Below are 19,600 nucleotides of genomic sequence, written 5' to 3' on the forward strand. Positions count from 1 at the left end.
TGAACTTTGAATAAATGGGAAGGGGGTGGTGAGGGAGGGAGGGAAGGGAGGGAAAAAGGGAAGAAAATTACACTATATATATATATATAAAAGAAAAATGTCTGTATGTATTTTGGTCAGTATGGTTTATAGTGTGAAAAATGTAAAAAATTAAAAAGAACTTATCTAGATTAAAGAGGAGGAAGTGCTTGCTCTCTTAAAGCAAATGAGGTTAGCTAAATCAGGCATTTTTTTTTCTCTTCCCTGCCCTTAATCATCATCTTCTATTTATGCATGTGCAATCCCTATACACATCTGTTTTCCATCAGAAATATTTCAGGGCCCTCCAATTCTTCCTGGAACAGAGATCTGACCATTTCCCCTTCACCAATACTCTCTTCCATTCTTTTGATTCCTCTCCAGATGCAGGGTTTTAAAACCCATGGACACACACATGGCCCCCATCTATGTCTGCCTTTTCATTGGCTGTGTGGAACAGTCCCAGCCTATTTTATTATCATTCCTCAACACTTTTTCCACTAGATCTGTGACATATATTGGTGCTACTTCTTGTACCCATGCAGAACTTGACAACCATCAATTTCACTGCCAGCTTCCACTCCACCTCAAATTTACTTGGGCTTTTTGCAAAAACTTTCTATCTTGTCTGGACCTTTCCAACTCAATCTCAATCTTAAGAGACAAATTACACACCATCATTTGTTTCAAAAGCTACCTGAACTACACCTCTTTCCACATTGTCTCTTGTAAAGACAATGTACATGACAATAAACTCGTTAATGATGATCATAATATTATTAATCTTTACATTATACTTTCTGTGTATCTTTTTAACCTACCTTAGAAAACCGAATGATATTGTGCAAAAGAATGAATCATGTAAATCTAGTTGGAGCTGAAATATTTTGACTATCTGCTGGGTTTAGAGTTTCTTTTTCTATTCTGATTTTTAAAGCTTGTCTTTTGTCCAGCAGAATCCTTACCCTGATCATGGATAGCTTGATACCAGATGTTTGAAAACAGAATCTTGCACCAATCATTTCCTGCATCACTTTAGTTTGAATTTAGAACCTTCCCTCTTGGAACTGTTAAAGTTTGGATAGCATTCATTCATGGTTCAATAAGCAATATATTTTCCTTTATTTAATTCTGTATATTTTAATATTATAACTGAAAGTTAAATTTTGGAAAAAAAAATTATTACTCTAATACCTTTCCCTGTGTGTCCTTTCAGTTTGCTGTGTTGCTGTAAGGAATTGTCTGGAATGTCGGCAGAGACAAAGGAACAGATTGACTAAAACTTCACTGGGTATCAACAAGGTTCAAGAAAATCTTCAAAATGTAGCAGGATCTAATGCAGCCAAGGTAACACCTTATAATTTATATTTTAATTACTTTCAAAAATCTGACTTTCATTTTTTGATATTGAATTTTGCACAGTTTACATCATTGCCCTTCGAGCTTTTCAAAAATATCTTGCTGTGCTTTTAGTATTCAAACATTATCCTCAGATTATACAAAGGACAATTTCTGAAAATAATGTTAAATTTGACATGACTTCTCAAGAGTTAAAGATGACTTGCTTGCATTCCACTTTTTTGGGGTCTGAATCAGATGATGTGTCATGTAGTATACGCATATTCTGCCACAGCTGAGGCAGGTGGTTTTGTTAGAGTGAATTGATTGTCTGGGATTTTGTGTGCGCCTCCAATTGTTTGCACTTCTGGAGTTAGATCTCTTTCACGGATGGGTATCCAGTTTGAGATTTATTGAAGATATGCCCATATCTTCTGCTTCCACATTGTTAGATAATGGAAAGGCTTTGAATGATTGAGCCACTCAACACAGGCTCTCTTCTCTAACCTGCTCTTATATCCGTGGTATTTACAGAATGAGGTGTTGAATTTCTGTTGAATGGTGACCCTCCTCCCCCAAGGATATTGATGGTGGAAAACTTGGTAATAGTAACAACATTTTATCGTTTTAGTCTTGCTCTAATTAATTGCTTTTGTACTCCTTCACAAGTAGACAATCTCACATTTTTTCCTAATTTAACCTAATGAGGCAATTTCAAAGCCCTTCCCTGAACTATCTGTCATTTTTACATTTTAAATTTAAATTTAGATATACAACACAGAAGGCCTTTCTGACTCATAAGCCCGTGCAGTCCATAAACTACAACTAACCTACAATCCTTGCAAGTTTCTTTGGAGTGCGGGAGGTACCGGAGCACCCAGAGAAAACCCATGTAGACACAGAGAACATACAAACTCCTTACAGATAGTGCTGGATTGGAACTTGAGTTGCTGATGCTAACCACACAGATTCCATGTGTCTTTCTCATATTTTTCACAAGATCAAGGAACAGAAGCAGGCCACTAGGCCCATCGAGTCTGTCCCATGACTCGAACTAAGCTGAACTATGCTCACCCCTCGTTCCAATTTCTAGCCTTTTCCCCATATCCCTTGATACCCTTACTAATTTAGATACTTATCAATTTCCTGTTTAAATTCTCCCAACCATCTGGCCTCCACTGCTGTATGCGCCAGTGAGTTCCACAGATTCACAACCCTCTGACTAAATAAGTTCTTCCTCATCTCTGTTTTAAATGGATAACTTCTAATTTTAAGACGGTGACCCCCTTATCCTTGATCCACCCACAAAGGGAAACATCTGCATCCACTCTGTCAAAACCTTTCAAAATGTCTCTATGAGACCCCTCTCATTCTTCTATACTCCAATGAATACAGTCCAAGAGCTGCTATTTCACATATTCATGCAATATTGGCAACCATCCATTCACTCTCTTCTAATAGATTAAAAATAGATAATTGCAAATCTTAAAATAATCCAACCCAGTTCTGTTTTCCATTAGTTAATGTCCATTGAGCACAACATTGGAAATAGAGCTACCACAATTTTGTGAAATCTGATTAATGTTGGTGAGAGTTTTGTACCAGGAACAAGCTTGCAAAAAAATACTTCCTTAGTGCCATCCTCAGAAGAGATAAATAATTACATTTCCTCAATTTCCCATACTTCTGCTCTCACACTGCCTCTCTACAGACAGAACAGAGATACAGTTTCCTTGGTCCCCACATTCCAATCCATCACCTCTGTCTCCAGCACATCAACTTCATCATTGCTGACAGCTGCAATAGAATCACACCACCAATCACATCTGCCCTCTTCACCCCTTTCTGCTTTAGACTACAGAATAATACAGCACAAGAACAGGCTCATCAGCCCACATTGTCTGTGATGACTATGATGCCAATTTAAATTGCACACATGCCTGTATGTGACATATTTCCTTTTATTCCTTGCTTGTTCATGTGTGTCTGGACAAATACCACTTAAATGTTACTTTCATATCTGTATCCACCACCACCTCTTGCAGTCTGCACTTTGCTAGTACCTGCTATTCTCTTTGTGGAAAAAATAGAGTACCTCACAAACTTTTTCCCCTCTCACCTTAAAGCTAAGCCCTCCAGAAAATAATATATTTTAACCTGGTATATAATTCCTACCCTCTATCAATGCCTCTCATATTTCTATCTTCTGTCAGCTTGCCCCTCAGACTCTGATGCTCCAGAGAAGACAATCCAAATTTGTCCAAACTCTCCTTGTAGCTGATCATTCACACAACATTCTGATTAACTTTTTTTGCATCCTATCCTAATTCTCCACATTTTTCCTGTAATGTGGTGACCAGAACTGCACTCAACTCTTCAAATTTTTATATTCAACATTTTCTAAAGCTGCAACATGATTTTCTAACTTATGCACACCACACCGAATGATGAAAGCAAGTACACTGTCTTCTCTCTTTATCGTCCCATTTAATTTGTTACTACCTTAATGGAGCATTGGACTTGCATCACAAGATCCTTCTGTTCATCAATAATGTAAAGGTTGACCAATAACTGTATACCTTCCTCTTGCATTTTACTTCACAATGTTCATTTGTCTGGATTAAACTTCATCTGCCATTTCTCCACCCAGATTTCCTACGTCAACCTTCCTTGCCATCCATGGCATCACTAATTTTTGTATTACCTGTGCACTTACAAGGCAATCTACCAACATTTTCATCAAAATATATATATATATATATATTACAGAGATATCAAAGGTCCCTGCAAAACATCACTGGTCACAGACTGAGACTGAGAAGAAACCCCTTCAGACCCGTGCTCCCAACCAGCTTACTCTTGATTGTAAGAACCCTGGAGAAGAAAATGGATTATATGAGGCTGCATCGAACAAGAGAGAACTGCAGGGCTGCTGTTCTCTAGTGATTACAGAAATGTGGCTCCAGGACACCATTCCAGACTCAGCAATCCAGTTGGATGGCCTCTTCTTCAGGGCAGACAGAGACACTGCTGCTTCTGGCAAGATTTTATGCATTCCATCAGTGAGAACTGGTGTACCAATGTCTCTGTTGTTAAGACCTGCTCAGCAGTACCTCCTGATGAAATGCAGAGCTTTCTATTTGCTGCATAGAAATGATCAGAGATCAATCCACAGGACCATAAGAGTGGCAGAGAGAATCACTGGAGTCTCCCTCCCCCTCCCCATTGACATGATCTACTGGGATTGTTGTCTGAGGAGGGTGTGCAAAATCATTGAGGACCCCTTGCACCCTGCTCACACCATCTTTCAGCTGCTCCCATCGGGGAAGAGATGCAGGAGTATCAGCCAGCAACACCAGGCTGAGGAACAGCTTCTTCCCACGGGCATGGAGAATACTGAATGACCAAAGGAATTATTCATACTAACCAACCAAGATTCTCATTTACAAAAAGCAATGTTTATTTATTTATTTTATACATAAAATACTTGCCATGCATATGTATTACTTATCCGAATGTGTGTCTTCATGTTTTGCCACGAGGACCAGAGAAATCTGTTTCGTACAATCAGATGACAATAAACTTGATTATTTGATTCAATGATAGACTCCAATCAGTGTGGATCAGCACTGTTTCCTCTCCATTGATAAATCGCCCAGGGACATGCCTATGCTGCATATTTGTCCTGTCCTGTTCCCTGTACAATCATGACTGAGCACCAAAGTTCAGCTCCAACTCAGTCTGTAAATTTGCTGATGGCAACATGGTTGTTGGCGAAATAGCTGAAAATGCTGAATCAGAATACAGGGTGGAGACTGAGAATCTGCTTTTATGGTGCCAGATAAACATTCTGCTCTCAGCAGCACCAAGACTGAGAAGTTTAGTGTTGATTTTTGAAAGGGGAAACCACAGGACTATGTTCGTGTGCGCATTGATGGGACAGAAATGGAGAGGTTTAGCACGTTCAAGTTCCTGGGAGCCCATATATCAGAAGACCTCTCCTGGAACCAGCACATTGAGGCAACCTTGAAGAAGAATCTACTCTCTGAGGAGATAGGAATATCATTGAATAATTGATCAAACCTCTACAAATGCACTATGAAAAGTATACTGACTGGTTGCATCATGGATTGGTTGGGAAATTTGAGTGCCTTAAGGACACAGAAGGCTGCAGAAATTAGCCAACATAGTCACAGGTTCTCACCTCCCATTCAATGTGAGGCGTTGCTCCAAGAAGGCAGACAACATCATAAAGGACCTCCATCACCCTGGCCACAACCTCTTCTTGCTGCCACCTTTGGTTCAAAGTAATGACTATTGTTATGAGCCCAGAGGACCCCAAAACCCAGCAGCAAAAGATATTCACCAAGACAAATGGTTACTGAAACAAAAGTTGCTTTTAATTATCTTTAAACATGAAAATAGAATCACATTTTAACTTATCGCTATTGACTTAACTAACCTAACTTAACCCCCTTCTAATTCTAAGCATATGTGTATGCAATGTGTGTGTAAGTTCAGAAAAGTTCTTTGATTTACAGTCCAATCTCACTTCTGATTCCTCCAAGTTCACTGGTTGCAGGCAATTCTTATACTGTGCACTGAATTGAACATTTATAAAGTTCACCAGTCTTTGGTGCTTGAAAGGTAAATGGTTACTGCTCAGGTAGGTTCTTTGTTCGTTTATAGAGAGAGATTTGTTGTACGATGACATCCACAACTGATTCCTTTTTAATCAGCCATTCCAGTGTCTTTCTGATGAAACTTGCCCCCTTCAGGGTTCTCCAGATGATAACCTCTTTCTTTCAGGTCATCACAGAGTTCCTTTTTTTTCTCTTATTCCAAGTGAAACATTGGACAGTCAGTCCTCTCCGCTTGCAAAACCACATGACCCTCTTAGAACAACAACTACAAGGTCTCTTCCAGACAATCTGCAGCTCCAACAAGATCTTTCATCTATTGCCTTTAGTAAACAACAATCAATTAGTGAAGTAACTTGAGCACTCTTCAAAGCTCTTGCAAAAGCTGTGGAGCTGATATGTCTAGCATGGGCAGAGCTCCACTATTTTAAATAAGATCTGTTTTAAAGTGTTTGAATGTGACCTACTCTAACAAACCTTTCCAAATTTATCTCCCAAAAACATTTCTATGTACTCTATCAAACTACTTTAGTTTCAAACATACTATTCAGTCCATTGAGATCCGATAGCAATTTGTTTTTTGTTCCAGATTACAGCATCTGCAATCTTTTGTGTCTCTTGTAAGAAAATAGTATTTGACCACTGTTTTTGAATCAGATACTAATTTTGTTTTCCAGACTGGTGTTGAAAATGTCACTGGTAACCTTTCTCCAATTAAAGATCCTGACAGATTGCTGCAAGATGTGGACATTAATCGCTTACGAGCTGTTGTCTTTCGTGATGTGGTAATTCATTTAAATGTTTCTTATGTGAATATTAGATTTGCAGTTAGATGATTTAAAATATTTGCATTTCAATATTTTTGTTAAAATAATTGCAATAGCAAAGTAACATTGACTGGAAACTACAGCATTATGGTTGATGAAAATAATATTTCAGATTAATGAAAATGGTGAAACTTTATTCATCTTTAAGGTTGCTCATGTTTGGTTATTGAAACATTTACTGTACTAATTTCCTTTCATTTCATAGTACATTTTTTATTTAGAATCCATAGAGCAAAATATTTTCTGTAAGATAAATATATTAATGGTTGAAGAAAATCTTTCTAAATCTGTTAAGTTTGAATGACACATATTGGGGAACTGAATGCCCTACCAGCAACTTTCTGCATTTTTAATTACTTTTGAGGTCATGAGTTTCTGCTTTTTTGAGACAGATGATTTCCAAAAAATTATAGCACCTCCTGGTGGTTTCTTTTAAATCAGTTATATGTGATGATGGAAGGTTATTGATAAAGGGACATTTAAAACTAGAACTATTTTCGAATCAGAATTCATTGACATGAACGAGTCATGAAGTTCGTGGTTTTCGAGTAGCATCATTAGTGAAAACATTCATATTAATACCATCTTATAACATTACTATAAATAAAAAAATTAAAATATTAGTGCTCAAAAAATAAGGCATTGTCTTTGGTTCATTGATTATTCAGGAATCTGATGACATCGGGGAAGAATCTCTTCTTGTGTCATTGAGTGCTCACCTTTAGGCTCCTATACCTTTTTTTGATAGTATTAGAGTGAAAAGGTGTGGCCTGAGTGGTGGGGGTTTTGGAAGATAGAGGCTGCTTTTTTAAGACACTGCCTCATGTAGATGTTCTCGATGGAGTGGTCTGGTGCCTGTGATGTTTCAGGCCGAGTGAACAACCCTCTGGATCTTATTCTTGACCCGAGATTTGGCACCTCCATACCAGACACTGATGCAACCACCCAGAATGCTCTCCACTGTACACTTGCAGAAGTTTTTGAGAGATTTCAATGAGACACCTCACAAAGTATAGCCATTGGTGAGCTTTTTTTGTGATTGCATCAACGTGGAGGCTCCAGGACAGATCCTTGGAGATGTTGACATCCAGGAATTTTGTTTTGATAGTTGTATAGTTTGATGCATTTTTCAGCTTTTATTCCTTAAAAAAACTCCAATGTATTGTTTTGGATTAAATAAGACAAGGTATTTTTTGCATGTATTTGATGGTTAGCATCTTAATTGTTTTTGAATTGATATGTGAACATTTCAAAAAACTTAATGCCTATTCCCACAGATTTCTATCATACTTTGCCTTCACATTCTTTCTGTAATTTAAAGTTCCTCTATTGCCACCTCCAGCTACCTGACCCAGCCCCACTTTACAATTCTTCATCAGTTGAAGAGTCTGATCTTGCTCTCTGAATTCTCTTTTTGTCATGCTAAATTTCTCCCCATCATCACAAAACTTACTACTTTGAGGCTGGTCACTTTCCCAACATCTCTGAATTCATGCTTAGTGTTTAAATTTTTATTTTTCTCCATTCTTTTGTGAAGTACTTTTTGGAGATTTTATTGCATCCAACATCCAATAATTGAATTTATTATTATTATTGATCAAAAATATGAAGTACAGAGCAAAATAAATCAAAATATGAATGTTTCTGATTTACATTTTAGTTTTCCTTTTACAGTAAAACCTACGGGCTGGGGTGGCTGGTACAGGACTTCTGGCCACGAAGTCCCGCGGCGGCTGCCCCAGCCCTGATGTCCCCTGCACCAGGGGTGCTGTTGGTAGTGGGGAGGGTGGCTGTCGGCAGCAAGAAGGTGGCTGTCGCAGCAGGGAGGGGGGCAGTCGGCAATGGAGAGGGGATCTGTCAGGTGGCTGCCTCTGCCCCAACTCAGGAGCCGGTGTTTGCTCCACGGCATCTCTCCCCGCTGCGGACCTTTCAGGTGGCAGAAAACCGCCTTTAGCGCTGCCACCTGAACGTTCCTTTGCAGACACCTGCAGCCAGCTCCAGAGCCGCATTCTCCAGGTGATTCCACCTGAAAGTGATTTATAACTAATAATTTAAATGAAAGAAAGTAAGCGGATTTTTTAAATATTGGTATTCTGAATTTTAATCAACTTATTTACAAAGTTTCGGATCCACAGACACCCGTGCTATAAGCAATTCCTTGGATTAACGAATTGCGTTCTCACGAGGTTTCACTGTAGTTGGATCAATTGAAGTAGCTAGGTTTGGTGAATTAAGAGTGATTTTGGACATCTATGTTCATTAAAATATCCATATTGTGATGTATCTTTAACTCAATCCTGCTGAATATTTAAAAGATTTTTTTTTCTGCCCTAGATACCATTTGTCTTCTGTGGTCAGTTCTGCCAAATGTCCTTGTAGCAGCATAGTTTGTAGATTTCTTGGCCACTTAAATGACATTTAATTTAAAACTTGATTCATACTTTCTTTGTTTTGCTGGAGGCACAATGATTACACCCAACTTCTGGCCACAGCCACCAGCTCAGTCAATGCGACACCACCTCAGTCAGCACATGTTTTTTTGAGGAGGTTATTTTATACAATCTGTATATGATAAAACCATGAAATTCAGGCTGGAATTGGGGACCTGTTTTATCTGAAGGTCTTATACACCAAAATATTTGGTATTTCCTGAAGCAACATATAATTAGTCACAATGTACCTTCCCTCTGGAATTTCAGCTAATCATTGTTGGGAACATTAACAATTGGCCAGTTGTTTATGCTTTGTGGGTGAATAATTGGTTTGTACTTTCCTTTAGTTCCAAGGGTCTTTGACCCATGAACTATTGGTTCAGGGAGGATTTAAGAATCGATGCCATAGTCATAGAATCCACATCTAATGCTAAACAATTTTCAGCTTCCATTAGAACAAATTAAGATTTTAGGTCACCTTTAACAGACAATTTGTGATTTACTTGCATCAAAAAAGGCACTGCCATCCATTATTTATAATTTCATTGACATTGTGCCACAAAATACTATATTGAAAATGGAATACACAATTATGTTACTGCTAATTGTCAGCTGTAGTTCAAGTTAGTAGCTTGATATGTTTTGCTATTTTGACAGTTGAATGACTCATTTTCCTACTGGTAATTGTCAAAAGTGTCTCAGTTGGTAATGTACTTGCATCTGAATCAGAAGATTAGGGGTTCAAATCCACTTTTAATGACATAAATACAGGCTATCTCATTAGTGTATTACTATGGGAGCTCAGAATATTCAGAGATATTTAAATGTCTCTGTTCTCTTCAGTGAAGGTAAAGGATTCTAGTGTTCCTGTTTGGAGAAAATCAAGGGAGTTGTCCCTTGATTAGCATACATTGTTTGGGAAATCTGAGAAAAATGTCACTAGAAACCAATCAGCTAACCATTATAAAAAACAAAGATTGCAATTTAAAAGGTAACATTTTGGGTGTGAAGATTTTTGCATGCTCAGACTACAAAAAGGAATAGTATAAATTCAAGGTTTCTTTTCTTAATATCCTAGATTTCTAAAATGTAAAGGGTTCTGGTGGCTGTTTTTCCAAATCTACAAAATCAGTTGAATTTTGGAAATCTTGTTCTTAAAAGAACAAAGATTTTAGTTCTGACAATAATACAACTTACTCCTGTCCCAAACAACCTGTCAGAAAACCTGTGAGCCAATAGTTGAGGTCAACATAAATTTCCAAGTTTCATGAATGCTAGGCAGTCATTCTATTTAATTTTATGTGCAGTATGTAACAGTAATTTATTGAATAACAAATGTTTGTTATGAATTTTCATCATTCACTCGGGAATCTTTTCAATTTAGAAAGATATTTTTCTCAATGAGGCCACTCTCTTTTTCTAGGAATTTTCAGAATTAAATTCCCATCATACGTTTAGTCCAGTCTTTTCCATACACAAAATTTGACTCAATGAAACATTATTTCAAAAAAACATAACTTTCATAAATCCAGGAATGCCTGTCATTGACTTTGTGATTGGTGGTTCTGCATTCCACCATCGCATGTCCCCAAGATTTCGCTGGACCACCATCTCAACACATGGGAAATATCAAAGTAATTGATCATATCAAAGATATGATTTAATGAGAGCTGATGCTGGTGACACTGAGGTAGCTTGGATTTCATCAGTTCCAAAGGATCAGAAGAAGACTGTATTTCATTCAGACACACCTTCAAGCAGAACCAATTTGGCAAAACTTTGTGAAAGGTTATCCTACAATATTTTCCTGAAAGAAGAAGATTAAGTAAATGGTCCATTAGTGAAATGAAGAGTTACAAGATATATGTGTGACCAGAAAGAATTGGCCATTCTTCGTTCATGTAGCTTACCTGTGTAATTTCTTGTTCCATTGGACTGTCAATACCTTGGCTTCAGTTTCTGCCATCCAGCTTACCAGACAAAATTACTCCAAATGAATTTGGCCCAACGAGACTGCCACAACGGTTCATTTGATCTTTGAAGAAGTCCATAACCAAAGGATAATACCCGTTACAAGCTGAGGGCCCTTTTATAGAGTAAAAAAAATGGCACTGTAAAGGCGGAGATTCTCCGCCCGCATGTCGCGGACCCTGCATTTATAAATGTTGCAGGAGGGGCTCCAAAACTCCAGCTCCAATTCTTCCGGGGGTAGTCCCAGTGGTGGAGTGGAGCACTCCATCTTGCTTCATAAATGTATAGCTGCTGCAAGCGGCTGGCTAGTGGTGAGCTGATGAAGTCACGATGATACCGTCAGCCCATGACCCAGGATCTAGTTGAGTCAAGACCTGCACAGACGCTGCCACATTTCAGCATTATCCTTCTTGGATGAGAGGTCATTGCCCTGAAATCTCATCTACATCCTCTCTACACAGCTGTTGACTGTCTTGCCTAGCCTTTCTAGCTGTTCTTGCCCCTCAGACCCTGCAGTGTTTTGTGTTCATTGAAACACCACCAGGGAGATATGGGGTGTGGGGCTGCAGCATGTTCCTGCAGGCAGGTCTAATGCTCTCTGCCCAGGTGATGAAGCTGTAGAGAGGGTGAAGCCACAGCAATGGATGCCAAGGAACAGCTGAAGGTGGCCAAATCCACCTTGAAGGAGAAGGTGCCCAGGATCAAGTGGAGGAAGACACTTTCGGGCAAGGGTCAATGCATTGGGTAGACTAGATTTCTTTTAATGGAAATTTGGTTGGGTAGAAGAATGATCGACGGCCGACTTTGTTGCCAACAACCCCAACGCAGCTGGAACTGCTGCGTATTTATGCCGTCTTGTTGACAGATGGCGTCACGGCAAAAGTCGCCTTGCCTACATCAGCTCTGGAGGATGCAGAGAGGCACCACTCCGCATAAAAGCTATGCTGGAGCAGGCTTTTAGGGAGCAGAACAGGATGAACTGCTACTAGCTAGTGGAATACAAGCTTTTGAGTCTGTCCTGTAAGTCAATAAGACCAATTACTTCCATTATGTTGAATATTGAAACATAACCATGCTTTTAACTATTCCAGAACCAGTGTCCCATCCTCCACTTCACACAAACTTTAACTTATTAATATTCTACTATCCTGCTTCCTACTTGCTGCTGATTGGGTTGGATTCCAGACTTAAAATTCATGTTGTCCAGTATTTATTTTACTTCTGGAACTCTGTCAATCTCCCAAACCCACTCCTTGTTATGTTTCTGATCCTCCCTTCAATGACTGTATAAGAATTCTTTCCTTTGGAATTACTGCCCCAATCATGTTCCCTCCATTGTCTTTCTTTTTAATACCTTTTTAAAATGCATTTTAAGTATTTGAATGCATGTCGAAATACTGTACTGTTGCATGCGCGAAGTGTGGAAAGAAGACACACACAAGGATTTGAAGTCAAAGACTGATTTATTGGACTGGCAGCTCTGTTTGTATTCTCTCCCTGCTGCTGACGACAGGAGTGACGTCACGGCAGCACTGCTCTCCGATTGGGCGGCATTCCCGTTATTGCACATTGTTTCCCGCTGTGCAGGTGGTCACGTGGGACAAAGGTCATTAGCCCCCGTGGAGTCTGCATGATCACCGCGTTCATTGGCCATTTTGTGTACTGTCATGTCCCTGTGAGCAGGCTGCTACAGTACTACTTTTTGTGGTTTTGATTTTGATTTTATTTGCTTTCATTTTTCTGAGTTAATTGTGTTTTTGTTAGAGAATGCTTTTTTCCTTTGTTACAGTGGTGTTTATTGAAAACCAAAAAGTACAGAACTAAAAATTAAAAATAGAAATTGTTGAAAATAGCATCTATCATGAGGAAAAGAGTTGACAGTTTTAAGTGAAAGGTTCATTTCAAATATTTTTTTTAAACTTTATTTAAAACTTTTAAAAACAACATGAAAACATTACATAATTTTTTTTACAATAAACAGATCAACAACCAACCGTCCCTCCTTCCCCCACTTAGCCAGCCCCCGCAAGGGGAGCCAAAAAAAACATATACAACATTTTAAAATATTTCCAGGCCCATATATTCCAAATAAGGCGACCACATTTTAACAAAAAAGAATAATTATCGTAAATTATATGTTATTTTTTCCATATAAATACAAGATCTCAATTCATTTTGCTCACGAGCTATATTAATCTCTACATTGTCTTTCCAAGTAATTGCTACACATTTCCATGCCACTAATAACGCTAAATGAACCAAAGCTATCTGAAACCTATCCAACCCCAAACCAGTCAAAGAAACCATATAACCCAACAAGAAAATCTCTGGATCTAGTGGTAATTTAATTTTAAATAATTTCTCCAAAATTACCCTAATTTTTTCGCAAAATGGTTGTACCCTATCACAAGACCAAACTACATGAAGAAAAGTCCCAATATTTAACCCACATCTAAAACACAAAACCGAATTACTAAATCCATTTTTTTTTTCAATTTCTCAGGAGTCAAATATAACTGATGCAAAAAATTATAATTAACCAAACCATATCTTACATTAGTCAATTTAGTTACCCCTTCACGATACATAACCCCCCCCCCCCCCAGTCCTCCTCACTTTCCCATTTATTTATAGATTTCTCCAAATTTGGATTATCCATGGTCTCTTGTAACAACCGATACATATCTGAAATAAAGCCCCTCCTTGGTATCGAGGAAATCAAAGATTCAATCTTTGTTAACTCAGGTAATCTCATATCCTTTCCATAATTGTCCCTTATCAAAGCTCTAAGTTGATAAATACACAAACAAAGAATTTACTGGTATTCCAAATGTCTCTCTTATTCGATTAAAAGAAAGGAATTGTCCCTCTTTAAAACAATCCTGAATAACTTTTATACCCTCAGAATGCCATACCTTTAAATACTGATTAAACATTGAAAAGGAAATAAGCTGATTTTGATATAACAAGGTTTGAATTGATAATTTACCCTTCGTACCTATAACAGCATTTCTATTAATCCATATCTTTAATATATGCTTTAATACTGCCGTATCATATCCCTGCAATAGACGCAAATTCCACTTATGTATAAATTGATGAACATCAGATTCAAAACTACAAGCTAATTCCACCTTAGCCCAACTAGGAGACTGATTAATATCTATCATTCTACTATGAAACTTTAACTGTGCAGCCTCATAATCATTTTGAAAATGAGGCAGCTGAAGTCCACCTAACGCATATTTCCACGTAACTTCTGTAAAGCTACTCGAGCTAGTTTTCCCTTCCTTAAAAATTTCCTCACCACCCTATTCAAATCTTGAAAAAAGCCCTTTGGAAGTCACCATGCAATGGACTGAAATAAATACTGAATACGAGGAAAAATATTCATTTTGATACAATTTACTCAACCTATTAATGTTAATGTCCATTTAATCAAATCCATTTTAATCTTTTTCAATAAAGGTACATAATTTAATTCATATAAAGACTGATAATTTGCATTCACAATTACTCCTAAATATTTAATTTTATCAGTCCATCTTAATTTTATAATATGTTGTCCTGGGTAAACTTGTACCTCTCACTTAGTTCGTTTTAGATTGGTCACAGTGTTTAAGTTACCAAAAGAAAACAAACACACACACACCGAGAGCACTTCAGTTTATACAAGTCTTTATTACTAAATCTAAAGCTGAATTCAAATTACAATATGCAAGCCCTTCCCAATTATACTTATCAACGCCTGGACTGGTCCCAACTGCCAAAGCGAGGCATCGACTGCACACTTGTAGTAGGTTGTCTGGGCGCCGGTAGCAGCTTCTCCACCTCCCCCGACTGGGACGTTGGCTGGACTCTAGAAGTTCTTCTTCTTGCTGAGAGACATTTCCACCCCTCAGAGAGTCTCAAACTTCAGCAGTGGGACCATGGCTTATATTACCCAAAAAATTGCTTACTCATAGCTTATCTCTGAATAAATGATTTAATTATCTTCAAGGTCTCCTGACAGTCTGCGACTAACAAAAGACAACTGCAACTCTGGGCCTCATGGTGGAATTTTCATGTGTCTACTAATTCATATGCATCCTGAGCCTTATGGTGTAAATTAAATTATGTCTTCCTATTCAACTGCATCCCTGGGCCCCATGGTGGAATTTAGATGATGTCTTCTGATGCAACTGCATCCCTTCTTGCATAAGCTGGTCTAAATCCTCCATTACATATGTTTCTTCTTTGGCTTGGCTTCGCGGATGAAGATTTATGGAGGGGGTAAATGTCCACGTCAGCTGCAGGCTCGTTTGTGGCTGACAAGTCCGATGCGGGACAGGCAGACACGGTTGCAGCGGCTGCAGGGGAAAATTGGTTGGTTGGGGTTGGGTGTTGGGTTTTTCCTCCTTTGCCTTTTGTCAGTGAGGTGGGCTCTGCGGTCTTCTTCAAAGGAGGTTGCTGCCCGCCGAACTGTGAGGCGCCAAGATGCACGGTTTGAGGCGATATCAGCCCACTGGCGGTGGTCAATGTGGCAGGCACCAAGAGATTTCTTTAGGCAGTCCTTGTACCTTTTCTTTGGTGCACCTCTGTCACGGTGGCCAGTGGAGAGCTCGCCATATAACACGATCTTGGGAAGGCGATGGTCCTCCTTTCTGGAGACGTGACCCACCCAGCGCAGCTGGATCTTCAGCAGCATGGACTCGATGCGGTCGACCTCTGCCATCTCGAGTACTTCGACGTTAGGGATGAAAGCGCTCGAATGAATGTTGAGTATGGAGCGGAGACAACGCTGGTGGAAGCGTTCTAGGAGCCGTAGGTGATGCCGGTAGAGGACCCATGATTCGGAGCCGAACAGGAGTGTGGGTATGACAACGGCTCTGTATACGCTTATCTTTGTGAGGTTTTTCAGTTGGTTGTTTTTCCAGACTCTTTTGTGTAGTCTTCCAAAGGCGCTATTTGCCTTGGCGAGTCTGTTGTCTATCTCGTTGTCGATCCTTGCATCCGATGAAATGGTGCAGCCGAGATAGGTAAACTGGTTGACCGTTTTGAGTTTTGTGTGCCCGATGGAGATGTGGGGGGGCTGGTAGTCATGGTGGGGAGCTGGCTGATGGAGGACCTCAGTTTTCTTCAGGCTGACTTCCAGACCAAACATTTTGGCAGTTTCCACAAAACAGGACGTCAAGCGCTGAAGAGCTGGCTCTGAATGGGCAACTAAAGCGGCATCGTCTGCAAAGAGTAGTTCACGGACAAGTTTCTCTTGTGTCTTGGTGTGAGCTTGCAGGCGCCTCAGATTGAAGAGACTGCCATCCGTGCAGTACCGGATGTAAACAGCGTCTTCATTGTTGAGGTCTTTCATGGCTTGGTTCAGCATCATGCTGAAGAAGATTGAAAAGAGGGTTGGTGCGAGAACACAGCCTTGCTTCACGCCATTGTTAATGGAGAAGGGTTCAGAGAGCTCATTGCTGTATCTGACCCGACCTTGTTGGTTTTTGTGCAGTTGGACAATATTTCACTCTTATCCCAATTTACCTTATACACAGATAGCAACCCAATTTGGACTAAACCTTCTTGTAAATATTTCAAAGATTGTTTTTGATATGTCTAATGAATCAATACATCATCAGCAAATAGATTAATCTTTTATTCATCATTTGCAATTCTTATCCCTTTAATATTATCATTCTGTTGAATTGCCTGAGTTAATGGTTCAATGACCAACGCAAACAAGGCTGGTGACAATGGACAACCTTGACGTGTTGATTGCGTTAATTTAAATGGCAAAGAAATTTGGCCATTCGTCACCACCCTAGCAATCGGATTTTTATACAATGCTTTCACCCAACCAGTAAAAAGAGGGCTGAAATTAAACTTCTCCAACACCTTAAATATAAAATTCCACTCAACCCGATCAAATGCTTTTTCAACATCAAGCGGTTGGGATGCTGTCTTGATGCATTGATCAGTGTTATCAAACTAAGAATATTATCAGACGTGCATCTATTCTTAATAAAACCTGCTTGATCTGTATGCACTAACTGAGGTAAATATTTAGCACGTCTATTTGCCAATACCTTAGCTATTATTTTATAATCCACATTTAATAAAGCTACATTCGATATGAAGCTACATTGAAAGGATCTCTATCTTTATCACACTTAAACAAGATTCTGGTATATAATGACTGATCATCTGTTATTTGTTGAAGCACATCTATAAATATAGAAGACAGATCTTCATAAAACACCTTATAAAATTCTACTGAAAATCCATCATCACCTGGCGACTTTCCATTTGGCAAGTCCTGTATAGGTTCTTTAATCTCAAAATCTGTAAACGGAGATTCCAGTTCTTTTACTTCTTCCTCTCCTAAAACCGGCAAATGCAACTTAGATAAAAAGGATTCAATAGAACCATCATCCTGATTTCCCTCAGAAGTATATAATTTCTGATAAAATGAATAAAATTGGCCATTAATTTCCTGAGGTTTATAGGTAACTATTGAATTATTTTTAACAGCATTAATTGTTCTCGATACTTGTTCCGTTTTTAATTGCCAAGCTAATACCTTATGAGCCCTCTCACCCAACTCATAACAACGTTTAGATCTTTGAATTAATTGCTCATACTGGTACGTTTGTAAAGTATTATAATGTAATTTCAGCTTAGCTAATGCTGCTTTCTTATCTTCTGTTACCTTCTTCTGAAATTCCTTTTCCAACTCAGTAATTTGCTTCCCTAAAGCTAAACTTTCTGCCAAATACTGCTTTTTTATTTTCGTAGAATAACTGATAATTTTACCACGCAAATATGCTTTTAAGGCATCCCACACAATAAAATTACTCCTAACTGAATTAGTGTTTTCAGCCAAAAATGAAGCAATCTGTTCCTTAGCAAGGTAATAAACTCCAGTTTCTTCAATAACATTACATTGAATCTCCATCGATAAGTTGATTGCATAACCTCCGAACCAACACAAGATATAAACAACATGGAATGATCAGATATAATCCTACACTTATACTCAGTCTGCACAAGTCTAGCTTATAAATGTGCTGAAATCAAAAACATCTATTCTCGAAAATGAATCATGCCTAGATGAATAAAAAGAAAAGTCATTTTCTGTCGGATTTATTCTCCTCCAAATTTCAATTAAATTCAAATCCTTCATCAAAGATCCCATTTGCACCACTATCTTTGATTTCCTTATATTTTTCGGAGATCTATCCAATAACAGATCTTAAAACACAAATAAAATCCCCTACAATTAAAATATTTTCATTAGCCTGGTTTAATGTTAGAAAAGCCTCAGACATAAATCGATCATCATCCACATTAGCCGCATAAGCATTCAATAATGACCACGGTTCTGCAAAAATGCTACAATTCACCATCAAAGTCCTACCAGCAATCTTCGTAAATGATTCCAACTCAAATGGTATTTACTTATGAATCAAAATCCCCACACCCCGTGCCTTAGAATTAAAAGAAGAAGCAACCACATATCCAACCCAATCTCTCTTCAATTTTAAATGTTCTTTTTCCATCAAATGTGTTTCTTGTAAAAAAAGCAATATCAACTTTCATTTTTTTTAATATAAGCCAATACACGTTTACGCTTAATCGGATAATTCAATCCCTGTACATTAAAAGTTGAAAAATTCAAATTAGACATTTCTTTACCTTAAAAATATACACATTTCACACTACTATGCTAGAAAAAAACTAAATAAAATACAAAAAAAAACCATTATATATAAAAAAAACTGCAATAAAATTAAAAAAAAAATTATTTCTCCCCTAAACTACAATAGTGTAATAACTCCCCAAAAATCTGGGTGTGGTAAAACCCACTAGTGGCAGATGACTATCAAAAGCTTCAGTGCCATCCATCCCCCCACCCCCCAGTCAAACTATTCCAGAATTATTAATCAAACATGATCAACCCAACTATTCCAATCCCAATGACTGTTCCGGATCTTCAATATCAAGAAGACTCTGTGTCAGATCGACTTTCTTTCCATTCTTCCCATTCCCATTCATTTTATCAAATGCCCTCCTTTTAGGTGACAGTGACCATCTGCCTCCTCTAAATCTTGCAACAAATTAGCAAAAATTAATGCATCGTGATCAGTCTCAAAAAATTGAGACTGAAAATTTCCATAAAAATCTTTCAATATAGCAGGATAACGAAAGGCAAATTTGTAACCCTTTCTCCACAACACTTCTTGAGCTGAATTAAATTATCTACGCCTCTTAATAATTTCTTTACTCAAATCAGCATTAAAAAACACTCTATTGCCCTGAAACATCATTGGAGTCTGATTTTGTCGAGCCTTTTGAACGGCAATCCACAATATCATATCTCTATCCTGGTATCTCAAAC

The 19,600-nt window shown here is 38.3% G+C and overlaps 1 protein-coding gene across 26 annotated transcripts in view; it reads left to right on the forward strand.

Moving 5' to 3' along the window:
• Window positions 1-19,600, forward strand: part of nbeaa (neurobeachin a) — a 1,045,297-nt gene that overhangs the window by 555,027 nt on the left and 470,670 nt on the right. For all 26 annotated transcript variants that reach the window (XM_069891655.1, XM_069891654.1, XM_069891651.1 and 23 more), the window contains 2 exons: window positions 1,235-1,365; window positions 6,674-6,781. In XM_069891655.1, the coding sequence (XP_069747756.1) occupies window positions 1,235-1,365; window positions 6,674-6,781 (239 nt within the window). The remainder of the gene's footprint in view (window positions 1-1,234; window positions 1,366-6,673; window positions 6,782-19,600) is intronic.

Source organism: Narcine bancroftii, chromosome 7 (genome assembly GCF_036971445.1).
Source record: "Narcine bancroftii isolate sNarBan1 chromosome 7, sNarBan1.hap1, whole genome shotgun sequence".
Classification (NCBI taxonomy): Eukaryota; Metazoa; Chordata; class Chondrichthyes; order Torpediniformes; family Narcinidae; genus Narcine; species Narcine bancroftii.